This window comes from Polypterus senegalus, chromosome 1, assembly GCF_016835505.1.
Source record: "Polypterus senegalus isolate Bchr_013 chromosome 1, ASM1683550v1, whole genome shotgun sequence".
NCBI classification, from domain to species: Eukaryota; Metazoa; Chordata; class Cladistia; order Polypteriformes; family Polypteridae; genus Polypterus; species Polypterus senegalus.
Genome location: NC_053154.1, coordinates 274,641,277 through 274,659,066, shown reverse-complemented (window position 1 = coordinate 274,659,066; position 17,790 = coordinate 274,641,277). Strand labels below are relative to the sequence as shown.

General features: G+C 38.3%; 1 protein-coding gene across 2 annotated transcripts in view; it reads left to right on the top strand.

Annotated features, from left to right (window-relative positions):
* Window positions 1–17,790, top strand: part of pyroxd2 (pyridine nucleotide-disulphide oxidoreductase domain 2) — a 72,407-nt gene that overhangs the window by 44,036 nt on the left and 10,581 nt on the right. For both annotated transcript variants that reach the window (XM_039774599.1, XM_039774590.1), the window contains exon 13: window positions 12,343–12,497. In XM_039774599.1, the coding sequence (XP_039630533.1) occupies window positions 12,343–12,497 (155 nt within the window). The remainder of the gene's footprint in view (window positions 1–12,342; window positions 12,498–17,790) is intronic.

Sequence of the window (17,790 nt, the reverse complement as noted above, 5' to 3'; positions counted from 1 at the left end):
CAGACTCTCCACCACATCAACCACAGCATCCCGCAGGACCATATCAATGACCCTCCATCATCGCTATGTGATGGAACCGATCAAAGGAGCCCAGAGAGATTGATTTGAAGTGGAGGCAGAGGCTGTCTCAAGTGTAATATGATCCAATAAAAGATTTCTATACTGGTTAATGCAAAGATTATCTTTGTTTTTCCAGTTTATGAGGATAGTTTTCTTAGCGATGCATATGGCAGTGAGAACCACGTGAACCAAATTTGTTTCAATCGGGACATCCTCTAGGTTCCCCAGCAAGCAAAATGAGGGGGAAGTTGGGATATCACATTTCAGACACTTTGACAGGTCTTCACATACTCTATACCAGAATCCCTGAACAGGTGGACATGACCACAGTGCGTGGATATAACTGTCAGGAATGTTGTCTGTGCAGTGTGTGCAGGTGTCAGATGGCACAAATCCCATCCTGAACATCCGATGACCTGTATAGTGTACTCTGTGTAGAATTTTGTATTGAATTAGTTGTAAATTGGGGTTTCTGATCGTTTTAAAAGTTTTAAACAGGTTTGGGACCAGAAAGTCTGATCAAAGCTAACTAATAGATCCTCCTCCCATTTGCCTATAGGAATTGCTATTGTATCATCTATTTTGGTCAATGTTTTATATACTTTAGACAGTAATTTGGGGTGTTTGAGATTACAGAAGTCTAATACCCTTGATGGTGTTTGTAATTCTACTTTAAGCTTAAATTTTTCTTTAACTACTGATTTAATTTGGAGATATTCTAAAATCTATTCTTGTCTATCCCAAATTGGGAGACTATTCTGTTAAATGGAATGAAATCCAATCCTTCAACTATGTGTTCCATGTATAGAATTCCTTTACTTTTTTTTATTGTTTTGCAATATGTCAGGATTATTCCAGATGGGTGTGCGTCTGCATGGAATTAGTGAAGACTCCGTCATTTTTAGATATTCCCACCATGCTGTCAGTGAGGTACTGATATTAATACTTTTAAAGCTTTCATGCTTTCTTATTTTTGAGCTAATAAACGGTAGGTCCAAAGCTCTATAGTATTGCAAAGTGTCTGTTCTACATCTAACCAGGACTCATCCAGCGGGTTATGTTGCAACCATCTTGGTATATATTGGAGCCTGTTGGTTAAGAAATAATGATAGAAGTTGGGTAGATCCAACCCTCCTCTATCTTTGGTCTTCTGTAGTGTTTTTAAGCTAATTCGTGGAGGTTTATCCTTCCAAAGGAATTTAGTGATGGAGGAGTCCAGGGATCTAAACCAATCAGATGATGGCTTGTTTGGGATCATAGAAAATAAGTAATTGATTCTTGGTAAAACCATCATTTTAATTGTGGCAACCCTCCCCATAAGTGATATGGTAAGGATTTCCATCTAGCAAGATCATCTTCCACTTTCTTTAATAGTGGGATGTAGTTTAGTTTAGTTAGATCTGCCAGCCTGGGAGACACATGAATGCCCAGGTATGTAATATTCCCTGATTCCAATTGTGTATTAAGGGAATTGACAAAAGAGAAATTAATTGGAAGAACTGTGGATTTTAACCAGTTTATTGAATAATCTGAAACTCTTGAAAAGGAGTTTATTAGTTCAATTGCCTGGGAGAGAGAGGATTGAGAATTCTGAAGATAAAGTAACACGTCATCTGCATAAAGACTGATTTTATGTTCTATGTTCTTACACTTTATGCCTTTAATAACTGTAGTTTGCCTGATTGCTGCTGCTAGTGGTTCAATAAAGATAGCAAATAGCGAGGGGGAGAGAGGGCATCCCTGCCTGGTCCCCCTCTGAAGACAGAAGCTATCTGATGTTTGGTCATTTGTCCTGACGCATGCTGTTGGTGAACTGTATAAAATTTTTAACCAGTTTATGAAGAAGTTTCCAAAACCAAATTTATGTAAAGTTGCAAATAAGAACTTCCAGTTAACTCTATCAAAAGCCTTTTCTGCATCGAGAGATAATATACTGGTTTCCATGTTTCTGCTATAAGAAAAGTCTATTAAGTTGAGTAATCTACGTGAATTTGTGGATGAATGTCTCCCCTTAATGAAACCAGTTTGGTCTGGATGTATTATGAAAGGGGTTACCTTCTCTAATCTTTTTGCAAGGGCTTTACAAATTATTTTCAGGTCAACATTAATAAGAGAAATTGGGCGATAGCTGGTAGGAAATATAGGATCTTTGCCTGGTTTTAACAGGAGACTAATGTTGGCTGAATTCATGTTTGGCTGTAGTCTACCATTTTCTTGTATTTCACACATCATTCTGAAGAATGTTGGAGCCAGAATGATCCAGAATTCTTTGTAGAACTCTGCTGGAAACCCATCTGGACCTGGAGCCTTCCTATTAGGCATGGAGTTAAGAGCTTCCTGAAGCTCATCTGATGTTAATGGCGAGTCCAGGACTGTAGCTTGGCTATCTGATAATTTAGGAAGTATTATCCTGTCTAGAAACTCATTGATCTCATTATCTGATGGGTTAATCTGTGGTGAGTACAAGGTTTTGTAAAAATCTCTGAAAGTGTTGTTTATTCTTTCAGGGTCATATACTATATTCCCAGTTGAGTCTTTAACAGCAGATATGGCAGTTTTCTCTTTGTTTATTTTTAACTGGTTGGCTAAAAACTTGCCTGATTTATTACCGTGTTCAAAGTTTTCTATTCGTAGTCTTTGTGCTAAAAATTGTGTTTTTTTGTCAATAATTCCTTTAAGTTCTAGTTTACTTTTACGCAATTTGTTTTGTAATTCTTCTTCTGGGGATGCCTCTAGAGACTTAATGATTTCTTCTAATTCCTGAATACGTTTGTTTTCTATTTTTTTCTTATGTGATGAGAAGGAAATTATTTTACCTCTCATCACTGCTTTCCCTGCCTCCCAGAGAACAGATGCTGATGTTCCAGGAATGTCATTGTGTTCTAAATATAAAGCCCACTCTTTTTTATAATATTCCACAAAACCTTCATCTTTAAGCAGTGACGTATTAAACCTCCAGTTTTTACCTGATGGGATTGTTTTCTTATTTAACAGAGTTAAAGAAACTGGAGCATGATCGCTGACAACTATAGGGTGTATCTCAGTGTCTGAAATGTCAGCCAATAATGAGCTGCTGACTAGAAAATAGTCCAAACGTGAGTGAGAGTGATGAACATGTGAGAAAAAAGTATACTCTCTACGGCTGGGATAAAAAGATCGCCATGCATCACAAAGCCCATAATCACTCATATACTGTTTGACTATATTAGTGGAATGCCAATGCGCTGAGTCCCAGCTGTACTGAGCCTGTCTGAAGAATGATCCATCCAAAAATTAAAATCTCCGCAAGTATAAGTGGACAGTCCAAGTGTTCGGAGAGTACAGAGAAAAAATTATGAAAGAATGCAGGGTCATCTATGTTTGGACAGTATATGCTAACAATACATAAGCTTTGATTTTGTATAGATAGTTTTAGTATTATAAATCTACCATCTGGATCTGAGACTGTGTCCAATACTTTGAAATTTGTATTTTTGTGTATTAAAATAGCTACACCTCTTTGTCTAGAGTTATAGGCGGCAGAGAACAGTGTGGGAAACTCAGATGTTTTAAGTTCATCTGCAACTGTGGCAGACCTATGAGTCTCTTGTAATAAGACAACATCTGCCTGCAGTCTTTTAAGCTGATCAAAAATCTTTAATCTCTTCTCTCTAGAGCCAGTTCCATGAACATTCCAACTGACAAACCTTAGTGTACCCATAGTTGTGTGTGTGATTAGCTAATGTATGGTGCCTTCATGTGAGTTAGTTAAGTAAATAAATGTATAATTTAATCTGAAGAAAAAAAAAAAAAAAAAAAAAAAAAAAAAATATATATATATAAATAAAAATAAAGCAATAAATAAGTAAATAAAAATATATGCATAATAATGCTAATAACAATAATAATATTATTAATGCTGATAATAATAATATTAATGCTGAAAATAAATAATAATAATAATGCTGATAATAATAGTGCTAATGCTGATAATAATAATTCTGATAATAATACTAAAGCTGATAATAATCAGACAATAATAATAATAATAATAATCAGACAGAACCAAAAGTGTTTGTGGTTGTATGATAAAATGTAATAATTATAATCTAGTGTTTGTATGCGCGCGTTGTGTGTGTGCTGACGCAGTGTAGGAAAGTTGTGTGATTGTGTCATGCGGATGTAAAGTTCCAGAAGCAGGTAAAAGAAGGAAAGGAAAGAGTGATAAAGGTTAAGAAAAGAAAAAAAAAGTAAAAAGAAAAGGTGTTAGAGGTGTGGGGTGGTGAGAGAACAGGTGATCCCATCATCTAAACACGGATATAGCAGCCTTTTTTTTATATCCTGACATGCTCATACCCAGTGAATCCCGATAAGAATAATAAACTTGTGACCTGATGTTGGGCTAATAAAGCCAGTCTGTCACTCCTCGCTCCTTGTACAGCCTGTTGTTGACGTAGAGCTTGTCCACAGAAATGACAGCGCGGCTCCCTTCTTGGATGAATTTTTTACGTATTGGGAACAGAACTCTGCGGCGATCCAAAATTTCTTTAGGAAATTGATCATTCACGCTAAAATTTTTCCCTTTGAGCTCTTTCCCGTGGCTCTTAACAAAATCCTTCTGTTTAAAATGCTCAAATTTAGCCACGATGGGACGAGGTCTTCTGCTGTCTGCTCTCTTGGCTCCAAGGCGATGTTTTTTAACGTTTCTTCGGGTATCTTCATGTTGGTCTGGAGAAAATACTTGATTGTTTGTTCGCAATCCTCCGGTTGTCCTCCCGTCTGCTCCGCAGGCCTGCGAACACCAGATTGTCTCTCATGCTGCGGGCCTGAAGATCCAAAACCGTCTCCTTCAGGGTCTTGTTGTCCTGGGAGATCCGTGTCAATCCCTCTGTCAGGGAAGACACAGTCTCCCGCAGAGACGCTTTTCAGCAGCAAGCCGCTCCACCTGATCCTGGCTGAATTCCAGAGATTGTCGGAGGTTCTGGAACTCCTGGTGTAGAATTTCGAGCAGGTGGAGTCGTCCCTCAAATCCCAAAAGCCTTTTATCTATAGAATCTAATAATTCTAATATATCCTTGCGGGGAGATGAGGTCGCCTCGGGGGAATCTTGAGGACGGCTTCTCTTGGTAGCAGGTGTTTCCGTGATAGCTGCTGCTTTCTTAGGCCCCATGACAACAGACTCAAAAACTTGATCAATATAATTTTGTAAACTTTCCAAATTTTCTTCACTTACCTCCAGGTTGAGTGAGTTATACTTACCGGATTAATTGCGTTGTCAGTAAATAAATTTGGCGTAAATGTGTCTTAATTGTTTAGAATGTTCGCTAAAGCGCTGCCATCTGCTTCAAACACTGCCGAGAATCCGTGATCTTCCTAGCCAGCACTTCTCTCTCCCAGCATGCTCCGGTCACTCAGCTTAATTAAGTAGTTTAGATTAATTGTAGTTACATACAATACTATGGGGGAAATTACTTCGGTTCACGACCAAATCGGGGTTCAGCTGTATTACTGTCAGAGAAAATTACAGGCATTTTACGGAAATACAAACCAGTATTACTGCGAGAGAAAATTAAAGGCACACAATACAGTGACGCATATTACAGCCACATACAAGAAGGTCCCTTGCCATTTAATATAGACTGTTCCTACTAATGTTTATGCACTACTGTTCTAGCGCCCTTTGTTGTAACAGGCTTAATGTCTAACCCTAACCCTAACCCTAATGTCTTATTTATAATTCTGTTAGTATTTCATCATGACTTTGTGTTGTGCAGTTTTTGTGTGACAGCTGTTGTAACACTGCAGTTTCCTCTTGGATCAATCACATATCCATTTATCTACTATTGAAACTTCTTAGCTGCAGCTATAAGGAAGTCTTTGTTTTAGCATGTGGCTAACTGCAAGTGCACTGGAAAGGGATCAACACAGGGTCCTAGCACAAATTTAGACACAAAACAATACATTGGTACATCAGCAAGCTTGACAATTGGAATGTGTACAGTAGCTTAACTTACTGCCTGCAATGAGTAATGTGTAATTTATTTCCAATAAAGGTCATTTCACTCACTGGCAGTTTCCTTTTCCTGCCTGAGAATATGTCATCTAGCAATCCCAGACACAGTTGCACCATTAATCAAAGTAGTCATCGAAAGAACAGGAAATGTAGTCTATTGGCTAAAGTACCACTTTGTAAAGTTATAAAGTTACCAGTTTGTTCTTCACCTCTGACTCACTCTGTGACCTGAGTAAGTCACTTAACCTGGATGGGACTTACATTATAAAAGGAAAATGTAAACAATTGCATTATGTCTCTGTGCTTGTGAAACTGCCTTGCAATGGCACTTCATTTAAAAAAATACAGCTTATTTATTGTAATCCTTCCAGACCTCCAAACATACATAGCTTAGCTTCAGTCCCTGATGGCTTTTGTCTAGAGATGTCTAGAAATAACATTGCTACCTAGAATGTGGTTTTCTGGTGACAAGGAAAAACAGTTTTCAAAAAGAAAGAAAATTTGTCAGATTAGAAAAAATTGCAGTTCCTCTGGACATAGAATTGGAAAACCAGTGTCACTGGAGGGTGGGTCCTGTTAGTAGATGGTGTTGTATGCTATGGTGTCATTTCTCAGTTCAGATATGTGTGGCTCCTGATATCTAGCTGTTGTAGGTGTCACTGGGTAGAATTAGCATTTTTGTGTATACCTGAATGACATGCATTTAATCTATTTTAGTCTGAAAACTGGAAATCAGGGTTTATTTGTCTTAGTATAATCTTTGTTCCTGGAAACTATGGTCCCTGATATTTATCTAATGATAGCTGCCACTAGGTAGCATTAGCTTTTCTGATGTATGCAGGCATCTTTGTGATTGAATGACATGCATTTAATCTATTCTAGTCTGTAAGCTGAGAATCAAGGTTTACTAGTACTCAGAAACCAGCAACGCATCTTAGTGTGATCTGTGCTCCCGGAAGTGTCACTTCAATAGATCACTAACGTCTGATTTCTGTCAGGGATGCATGAACAGTATACTGGCAGGATGAACAAAAAGAAGGAAATTGGAAGTGTGGGACACGTTTTGATAAAAAAAAAACTGAGCAAGTGGGTAAACAACTCAACTATGTCTGTTTATATTTTTCCATTTCTCCATGATAATTAGTATAATTTTAAGTCTGGATCCAGGACAGTACCATTACGTCTTAGTTTTCTGATTAGTAGAAGCTCTTCTCCCATCATTCCAGGACTTTCTCGGTGAGGTGAGGAAAATCTGAGACACACGGGGCCACAGTTGGCAGTAGGTTGTTGCAACCAATTTTTTTTGTTAATTTTGTTGTTAATTCAATGTATCATTATCAGAACTCTAGCTCTGTATCTGCTGTGTCAAAAATAATTTCTACTTTTACTGGTCAACATTTTCCATACTATCCTTTCTAATCCTTGCAGATGCACTGAGTGCTGATCGCGTACTTTGCAGTTTTAAGACCCATTCGCACCTAATTCCAGCATTTTAGCACTAGACCACAACGCTGCTAAACCACTTGAAAGTTAATTGCTATTGTTTTTAATGCCACTATTCACAACTAAGTATTTTAGAACCGGGAAGTTTATAAAACTCTTTCATGCAGCGGTTTTTGAGTATTTTTGGTCAAACACTTGTTCCATTCAAATCAGTGGTAATGCTGATAAAACACTGGTAAAAGCATTTTGTCAATCCCTCTTCCTGGATGAGGCAGTGCATTGAAACTTGAAAAAAAAATGCCGTTATTGTCATGAACACACATGCATCACTTTTCTAGTGACAGTTACCTAGGAACAGATTAAGGTATCTAGCATTCAATTAAGTGAAAGGAATTCAACAAAAGTTATACACTACCGGTTAGGACACCTCAGTTCTTCCAGATTTTCTTCACATTTTAATCATTTGAACTGCAATGAATGACCTAAAGTAGTGAAACAGTGACACAGTCTGTTCCAACTCTGCTTTAAGACAGACAGAGGGTTTTAATTAATCAACAGAAGTTGGGACACCTGTGCAAACTGTTTGTTTCAACTTACTTAATTTACTTTAATTGCTGCAGAACATATGTAGGTTGTAATCTATTAGTTGTTACCTGTAAAAGGTATGGCCCCCACATTCTAACGCAGGCTCCTAGGCCAGTATCCCTGGCGGACCCTTCACCTAGGGTTAAGGAAAACGTGATACCCAATAGGAATCTGAAACTTTTTTTGATATTGTTTTTAGTTTTCAAAATATTTTATGCTGAAGTTGACACTCAACGCTGTAGGATCAATTCTTGCTTTCTGTTCGTACGTTTTGTTTGTGCATAATATCTACTCATCCTGCACCGGGCCACTGTGATCCCGGGCCCCCTGGCTAGAGCCCTGTCAGCCCCCCCTTTGTGGGGGCCATGGAAGAAGGTCCATTTACAATAGTGTGAAATTTACTTTTTTGTTTCAGTTTTTGCTAACCTAAGCTTTAAATTTAACCTTCTGGCAGTTTACAGCTTTCCTTTTTCACCATTTTACATCATTCACTGCATGTCATCTGATTAAATTTGATGAAAAACTGGAGAAACTAAGGTGTTCTAAAACTTTTGACCAGTAGTGTAAGTATATATCGAGATTTAATCAGGTTAAAATTTAGTACAGAAGTTTGAACAAAAGGACAGAGTGGTAGTGCAGTGTTCTTCCTCAAAGCAGCATATGATGTGCATTTCTGGATTGATCAGAATTACTGAGCATACCAAACTGAATATTATTACCTGTTTTAACACTGAATATAAGATGTTTTTCAATTAAGAAAAATCTTTTAGTTCTTCATGAAGTAAATAGCAGCCATCCCTAATCCGAGCCCCCGGGTGAACAATGGCTGGCATGTCACCAGATCATACTGTTTCAAAACATCTTTAGTAATTAACTGGATTAAAACTAAACATATATTTTATTAATATGTTTCTGTGACCGGATTGCACACAGCACATTCTTTTCTTCTTGCCGCTATGATGGAGCCCTAAAAATAATCAATGCACTTTGTGCCACATGTGCTTCTTGCCTTATATCCAGTGCTGCTGCAATAATAACTGGTTCCCAGTGACCCTAAACTAGGCAGATTAAATTTACCCCTCAGCACATGAAGGATTAAGCGTATATATGAAGACAACATGTGTTTAATTCTTTTGAGTTGATTACCATTGTGACAATAGCCCCTTCCTGACTAGCTGTTACTAGACGACGATTTTTTGCAAAATAACACATTTTTTATTATTAACATAACACTACTCGCATGCTTATCAACACCTGTATGTAATCCTGGAATAATCCAAAATTGTGCTCTTGACTCCCTTTGCTGCAGAACAGGATTCAGCCAGTACCGTGAACACCAGGATAAAAACACCAAAATCATAGAAGACATTACTAATAAACACAGCAATCACTGTACAACATGACAGCACCTGGCAATCAACAAAATGGAAATGATATCAATCATATTTTCCCTGTAAACCTTAAAGAAACGCTTAAAAACACCTGAGTAATGACCCAATAAAGCCAGAAAAATGCTTGCAAAATGACATTAGAATGCTTGAAAACACCAAACACATACTGGAAATTTACAACATTCAAGTGTGAATCAACCCTTAAGTTTAGCAGCTCCTGTTTTGTTGTGTTTCAAATCCATGGAAGTTTTGAGTATGACATTAATTCACAGATTGTTGGATTTTGATTATGTGGAAGCCTGAGGAGTTCAGTGATGTTTTTCTTGAAAGCATCAGAACTTCATAAACTCCGTGTTAAGACTAATCATTTATACTTGATATTATATCAAATGCGTAAGTATATTTGTAGTCTTAGATAGCTACGTTGATTTAAATAATTTATAGTGTTAATAAACACAGATTTATCAGTGTATAATATCTCTTTCTTCTTTAAAAGTTTTGAAGAATCTGTGTGTCAAGGCTGCAACTAACATTACTTTTATTGAGTTGTTTTTTTGTAATGCAACTGTTATGGGGAGAAATAGGAAAAAGGAACAGAGAAGGACGGTGGGCAGGTACGTTTTTAAGTAGACACACAACAGCACTTGAAGAAGCTGTGCAGAAGAGAGCAACCAAGTGCATCCCAAGACTTAAGAATATGACCTACTCTGACAGATTCAGAGAATGAAACCTGTTTAGTCTTGAGCAGAGGAAACTGTGGGGACCTAATCCAAGTATTTAAAATCCTCAAAGGCATTGATAAAGTAGATCCAGCAACATTCTTTCATCTTAAGAGTGAATAACATACTCAAGGACATCAGTGGAAATCAAGGGGAAGTGCATTTAAAACTGAAGTCAGGAAGCACTTCTTTAGGCAAAGAGACAAGATACGGGCTTGATGGACTCAATGATCTCCTTCCTTTTGTCAAATTTCTTATGTTCTTATGTCCTTGATTGTAGGAGAGAAGTAAAGAAAACCTACTCAGAAGAATATCTGTTAAACTTTGTGTATGTATCTGTGACTGCCACCTCCTCACAAACCCAGGACTTACAGTACACATCTCTCGATTATAATAAAAAAATCCAGGGATGAGACGAGACTTTTTCGAGAGATACTTTCATGTCCCGTGAGACGAGACTTTGTGCCAAGAGATTTAACCACACCCGGGGCTGGAAATAAAAACAAAGAGTAGATGACAAAGTAGAACATCATAAGAAATTTGTTGGCGCAATACACATGCAGAGCAGGTTAAAGATAATGAAAGTACTAAAATTTGAAAGTCTCCAAAAAATGATAATAAAGATTGCATTAGTGCAAACGAACAGAAATTATTACTCGGTGAAATAACGGAACAGCAAAAAGAGATTGAATATATTGTTTGGATTTAAAGTTTAAGTCAGAGACTTATTCATTTTGCCATCAGGGAAAAGTAGTGTTTCTTCCCAATGAAGAGGGATATCCGTGAGAATTAAAAGATTTGTTGTTTGGTGAAAGTGAAATCCATATACATGAGCGGCAGAGACGCGTAGTGGCCAGTGCATAGCACAGGCTGGGAGGGTTGGTGAGCAAAGCAAGCAGGGGTTAAAGCCCCCTAGTTATTTAAATTGACAGTGTGTGAAAAGGCAAGAAAGGACAAGTGCAAAGGCAGATGACTACTGGGTGGAAGTGGGTATCCCCTTCGTGCATTCCTGTTGACAAGTGTGATGAACTTCTTAACAGCAGCCAAAGAACAATACAGTTCAGTATATGAACAAGTCCACAGCATAGTGAAAGGCAAGGTACAGGTATCAAAAGTTGATATTTTATAGTGTCCAGTTAATTTGGTTACCTTTCACGCTGCCAACTTTCAAGCTAACTAGAACATAACAATAAACACCCCGTGGACATGTCACAGGCTTTAGTCATTGGGCAAAAAACTATTTTTCCAAGAAATAATTTTAATGTAATTATGTAATAATTAAAAGAGTATATAAAAATATGTACTACTACAGAGGGACATGTTTAATTTAAGCAGCCCTGCAGAAGTTGGAAAGTTCTGCTAAGGGCGCATAGAGCTGTGTTTCAATTTCTTTTAGACAGTAGATATATCAGGTGAAATCCATTTCAATGTTTGATGCTGCGTTCTTGTAGCCTACTACAATATATGAATGTAGCCACTATTTTAAATCACATGTCCACTATCTGTAGCGCTGTATGAATTTATTGATAATATTCATTTTGGAATATTTTAAAGAAAAAGAAAACACATCTTTTATGAAACTGATCAAGTTCTGTTCAGTATGTTCTGTTTACCTGGAAAGGTCCTATTCACTCATCACAAGTGAAGAAAAGATCACTTCACAAACTCCTTGCCAAGCTCATATTGTTGTTGCTGTGACCAGTCTAATTGTGATCACACTCTTGTTTGAAAGTATTGTATGACTCAAATATCATACTTTTGAAAACTTGATGGCAGCACTTTTTTTGTGCTTTTTTAAACATTGAATTTTCTCTTTCAAAGATTTTTTAAGTTTTTAGGGAAAAAAGCATCTAGTAACCATTTAAGAGTTTGTACTAACTAGTTTGTAAAAGTTTTAAAAATTGTACCCACTTATATGAGCCTTCTAGAGTTGTATACCATCTATACTTAAAGAAAACATTTAGTTGCAGAATTCTTTTTTACCATTGTCAGGTAAAACATCGATCAGGTTTGAGACTAAATAATTAACTAACATACTGTTATGGTCTGAGAAAAAGGTTAAAATGAAATACAAAACCTCTAGAAACATATATTAAAGCTGGAAAACTATGGACTCAACTCAATTATTTCTTTTCCAAATTTTTTTTGTCAGGCCTGTTATTGAGATGTGCATTCCATCCTCTCTGGACCCCACACTGGCTCCTCCTGGGTGTCACGTGATATCTCTCTTCACTCAGTACACTCCTTACTTGTTACACGGGGAGAGACATTGGACTGAGGAGGACCGAAATGCCTATGCTGATACAGGTAAAAGAATAAAGGTGATGTTGTGTTAACGTCTGATAAAAATGCTCTTCAGATAAGCATGGCATAACTCCAAAAAGATTTTCAAACTATCCAGTAAATAGTTAGATTAATAGATAGATAGATAGATACTTTATTAATCCCAAGGGGAAATTCACATAATCCAGCAGCAGTATACTGATACAAAGAAACAATATTAAATTAAATAGTAATAAAATGAAAAAAATTAAAATAAAATTAATGTTAGCATTTACTCCCGGGTGGAATTGAAGAGTCGCATAGTGTGGGGGAGGAACGATCTCCTCAGTCTGTCAGTGGAGCAGGACAGTGACAAAAGTCTGTCACTGAAGCTACTCCTCTGTCTGGAGATGACACTGTTTAGTGGATGCAGTGGATTATTCATGATTGACAGGAGTTTGCTTAGTGCCCGTCGCTCTGCCACAGATGTTAAACTGTCCAACTTTAATCCTACAATAGAGCCTGCCTTCTTAACAAGTTTGTCCAGGCGTGAGATGTCTTTCATCTTTATGCTGCCACCCCAGCACACCACCGCGTAGAAGAGGGCACTCGCCACAACCGTCTGGTAGAACATCTGCAGCATCTTACTGCAGATGTTGAAGGATGCCAACCTTCTCAGAAAGTATAGTCTGCTCTGACCTTTCTTACATAGAGCATCAGTATTGGCAGTCCAGTCCAATTTGTCATCCAGCTGCACTCCCAGATATTTAAAGGTCTGCACCCTCTGCACACAGTCACCTCTGATGATCACAGGGTCCATGAGGGGCCTGGGCCTCCTAAAATCCACCACCAGCTCCTTGGTCTTGCTGGTGTTAAGGTGTAAGTGGTTTGAGTCGCACCATTTAACAAAGTCTTTGATTAACTTTCTGTACTCCTCCTCCTGCCCACTCCTGATGCAGCCCCCAATAGCAGTGTCATCAGCGAACTTTTGCACGTGACAGGACTCCGAGTCATATTGGAAGTCTGATGTATATAGATTGAACAGGACCGGAGAAAGTACAGTCCCCTGCGGCGCCCCTGTATTGCTGCACACAATGTCAGACCTGCAGTTCCCAAGACGCACATATTGATAATAATATTGTATTATCGTAGTATTTCCCTCTACTTACCCTTTACCTCTTTACCTGTTTTCTCTAGGGTAAGTGTACTCGTCAAGTTCGTTATCGGGTTGGTCTACTGTTGCACTTTAAGATGAACACACACATACATAGCTATACGCATACACACAGACCCTAACCACAACAGTGCCCAATGAATGACACACACACACTGATTAACCTTTAGCACTTTAAACCACACAATTGCTTTAGGAATAACACAGCCTGTCACACAGCACTTTTAATGATATCTCAGACCTAAATATTACTTTTGGTCTACAAGAATACATTTAGACATACAAAGAATCAGCACTCTTGACTATAGGCCATTTATCAGCCAAGAATACCTTCTTTACATATTGTTCCCTACTATTGCATGGAGCTCTCACTCGCAGCCTTAATTAACCTCGCAGCACAGAGGTAATGGAAAATCTCTGGCTGCACCAGGTGCTCAAAGAAATCTACCTTATTATTTAAATCACTCTATAGACATTAAGACAAAGCATAGAAAGTTAAAAGCAGCATGGTATTTATTACAAGAATAATAATAATACCACTGGAACAAAGAGTAATAGAAAATAGGTACTGATCGGAAAGTCTGGACATATATAGTGTTTAGAAAAAGCTTACAAAAAAAAGTAGAGATGACAAGGATGAATGTTCCAGGGCGACATTTGATTTAGCAATTGATGTTCATGAAAATGCTGTTAACTGATGATCGGATGAAAACTGGTCACACGCTCTTCCGTCGTCACTGTTTCTCTTCTTCTCCTTCTGACGTTGCTTTCAAATGAGGCATATTTATTATAAAGTTTCATGCCGTGGTTTCACAACACATGAATGTTGCATGCACCTGATTGGCTGGCTATCAATATGATGGGTGAATTTTGCTCAAACTCTTTAATCTATCTTTTTCCAGTTAATAAAGTTTTTTGATATTGCCTCATGTCCTCCTTTCCCAGGCTGTAAACCAAATTGTTGTCCCAGATGTCCATTCATAAAGTAATCAGTAGCCTGAGGCATGGCTCAGTTTTCCTTTCCCAGGCTGTAATACCAATTTAGCACTATGCTGTGAACAAGTGTTATAAAAGTGAGGTGTAAGGGAAGAGGATATGCCTTTTTATTATAATGCCTCCTACATCTGAATTAATCGTGCTGGGATTAAGCAAAATAAAAATATAGAGAATAATTTGTAGATTTTATACACCATAACAAATACTTAATGGATTAAGTAAATCCCATAATCAGAGTGAAAAGAACAAGAATGTAATTACAAAGTAATTACATAAATCTCTAAAATCACTTGAATACATAATTACTTGTTTGATGAGACAGAACAATACACTCTACGCTTCAGATTTTTATTTTTTTATAGTTTGCCACCTAGTGGTAAACTGTTGTTGCTGCAAGTAGTCCACTTTTTTGGTTTTACTAAAAAGGTTTTAATTGATTACAAGTTGCCTGAAGAAGGGGCCTAAGATTCCTTGAAAACTTGCATATTGTATCTGTTCAGTTAGCCAATAAAAGTTGTAATTTTGCCTGACTTCTCATTACTAACAAAATTTAGTAATTTTAATTGATGTAGTATGATTCGTTCATCTCAGTTCCATATTTTCAAATATTGCATTCTTCAAAGAATACAAGTGCAGAGTGTACTGCAGTAAATTGTTAATAAAAATTACGAACATAGTTTGACATACAGTAGTTAAACATACATATGCATAACATGTATTTATTCAGACAGATTGGGGCACTTTAGCAGGCACACAGTCAGTGACACAATCATATGTGTAGATAATGCAATTTAGAACAGGTACCAATGACATTATGTGTGTGTATGTTTGTTTGTGAATGCAGTGCAGATATAGAATAGACCACACCAAATGTTTCAAGTCCCTATAAAGGCAGCATGGTGGTGGGACTTGGACACAGCCACATTAGGATTTTCATGTCCACCACACTGGACCTTTTATGCTCTTTTGGTGCCCTAAGCAGTACACTTAGCTTAGGGTTGTCCCTCTTCAGTCCTCTTCTCTGTGTAGTTTTGGTGTCTATCACTGGCTATGGGGATTCAGTAGCTTAGCTAGCTTATGCCAGGAAATGGCTCGGGTGTCACATTTGTATAAACAATGAGCCACCACTCACAAAGCATCTCACCAATGGCATTCCTATAGTTAGAAACAGTTCATGTAAGAGACCTGATGGGGCAGAATTCTAGTAGAATTATTATTATTCACAAATAACTCTGTGGGCTTCATAATTGCAATCTGGATTTATTTATATGTAACTGGCTACATAGGGACAACTCCTAAACTCCTTGGACTCTATGGCCCTTCTGGTGACAATCAATGATCCAACCACCATAAGGATACAATCTCATAACTATCTATGGATTGATCTATGTATTCATGTAGTAATTACTAAGTGACTAAGGTATACAGTATCTCTGAAATATTATAACATTTTCACATTATTTATAGGGGTGGCACAGTGGTAGTGCTGCTGCCTCGCAGTAAAGAGACCTGGGTTCACTTCCTGGGTCCTGCATGGAGTTTGCATGTTCTCCCCATGTCTATGTGGGTTTCCTCCAGGTGCTTCATTTTCCTCCCACAGTCCAAAGACATGCAGGTTAGGTGCATTGGCGATCCTAAATTGTCTCTAGGGTTTGGCTAGGTGTGTGTGTGGGAGTGTCCTGCGGTGGGCTGGTGCCCAGGCCTTGGCACTCTGTGCTGGCTAGGATTGGCTCTAGCAGACCCCCGTGACCCTGTAGTTAGGATATAGCGGGTTGTATAATGGATGGATGGATATACTGTATATGCATATATTCATACTTTTTTTCTTAAAACATTTTTTACATAACTATTTTTTTCTTTCTTCTTTATTTTCTTTGGGGATCTGGGGATCAAAATCTTTTTGTATAGGGCTCCATTGACCCAAAAAGTATATGAAAGGAAGGTCTGTGGGTATGATTGGCAACAGTTTAACTAAGATTCAGTTCCTTTAAGCAAAAAATCAAGAAGGTGCTGTTGTAGCCAGCTAAGGAATGAAAAAAATAGGGGATTGTATAGAATTATCATTATCTATATATATAATTCACTAAGGCAAGACACCCATGGAAAGCACGGCGGAAGGGGCATGGATTCACTAAGCCACCGACAAGTAAGATACCTATGGCGCACGCAGGAAGGAGCCACGCCCACCAACACCAAGACCATTGGATACGACGACAACTCTTAGAGCCACGCCCACCAACTCGGACGCGATGACACAGAAAAAACGGCGTAATTTATATTCGTCTGTCGTAGAGGCCACATGCACCTCTGAGCCACGTTGACTGTTCATAGAGGGCCGAGGCGCCAATAACACACACATACGCATTCCAGGCAGTTGACAGGTTATTACGTGACCTCACGGGTGACACGCAGCATTTTGGAGGCAAAACAATACTATTGGGTGGAGATTTCCGACACATTCTCCCCGTCATTATGCGTGGCTCCCACGCGCTTACTGTTGCCAGTTGTATTAACAAGCACCCTTTGTGGCGTCACATGCATGTTCTTACACTGACAACAAATATGAGAGCTCTTCCTGAAGAACAACATTTCGCAAAATGGCTCCTTGATGTTGCAGACAGGATAAACGGAACACCTGTGACATTGCCCTCACAGTGTTATCCTTTAATTTCTGATCCCGCTCAACACCTGTATGGCGACATCGACTTCTCAACTGTCACTCTGGAACAACTCAGCATGCGAGCTATATTAAGCGTCACCAACGAAGACTCGCTATACCTTAATGAAGAAGTGCTGAAACTTATTCCTAACAATGAGGTGACTTTCACGAGCGTGGACTCCATCGTCACAGATGATCCTGCAGATCAACTTTTATTCCCTGAGGAATTTCTTAATAGTCTTACTCCTACTGGTATGCCTCCACATAAACTCAAAATTAAAAATGGATCCGTCATCATGCTTCTCAGAAACCTCCTGCCTGCAAAAGGTCTTTGTAATGGCACTAGACTGTCTGTTAGCACCATTCACCATAATATACTGGAGTGTAAAACTATCACATCTGCAACCTCACAAACTGTCCTTATTCCCCAGATATGCCTGACCCCGTCAGATTCAAATTTGCCTTTTACTTTTACCCGAAGACAATTTCCTGTTCGATTGGCATTTCCG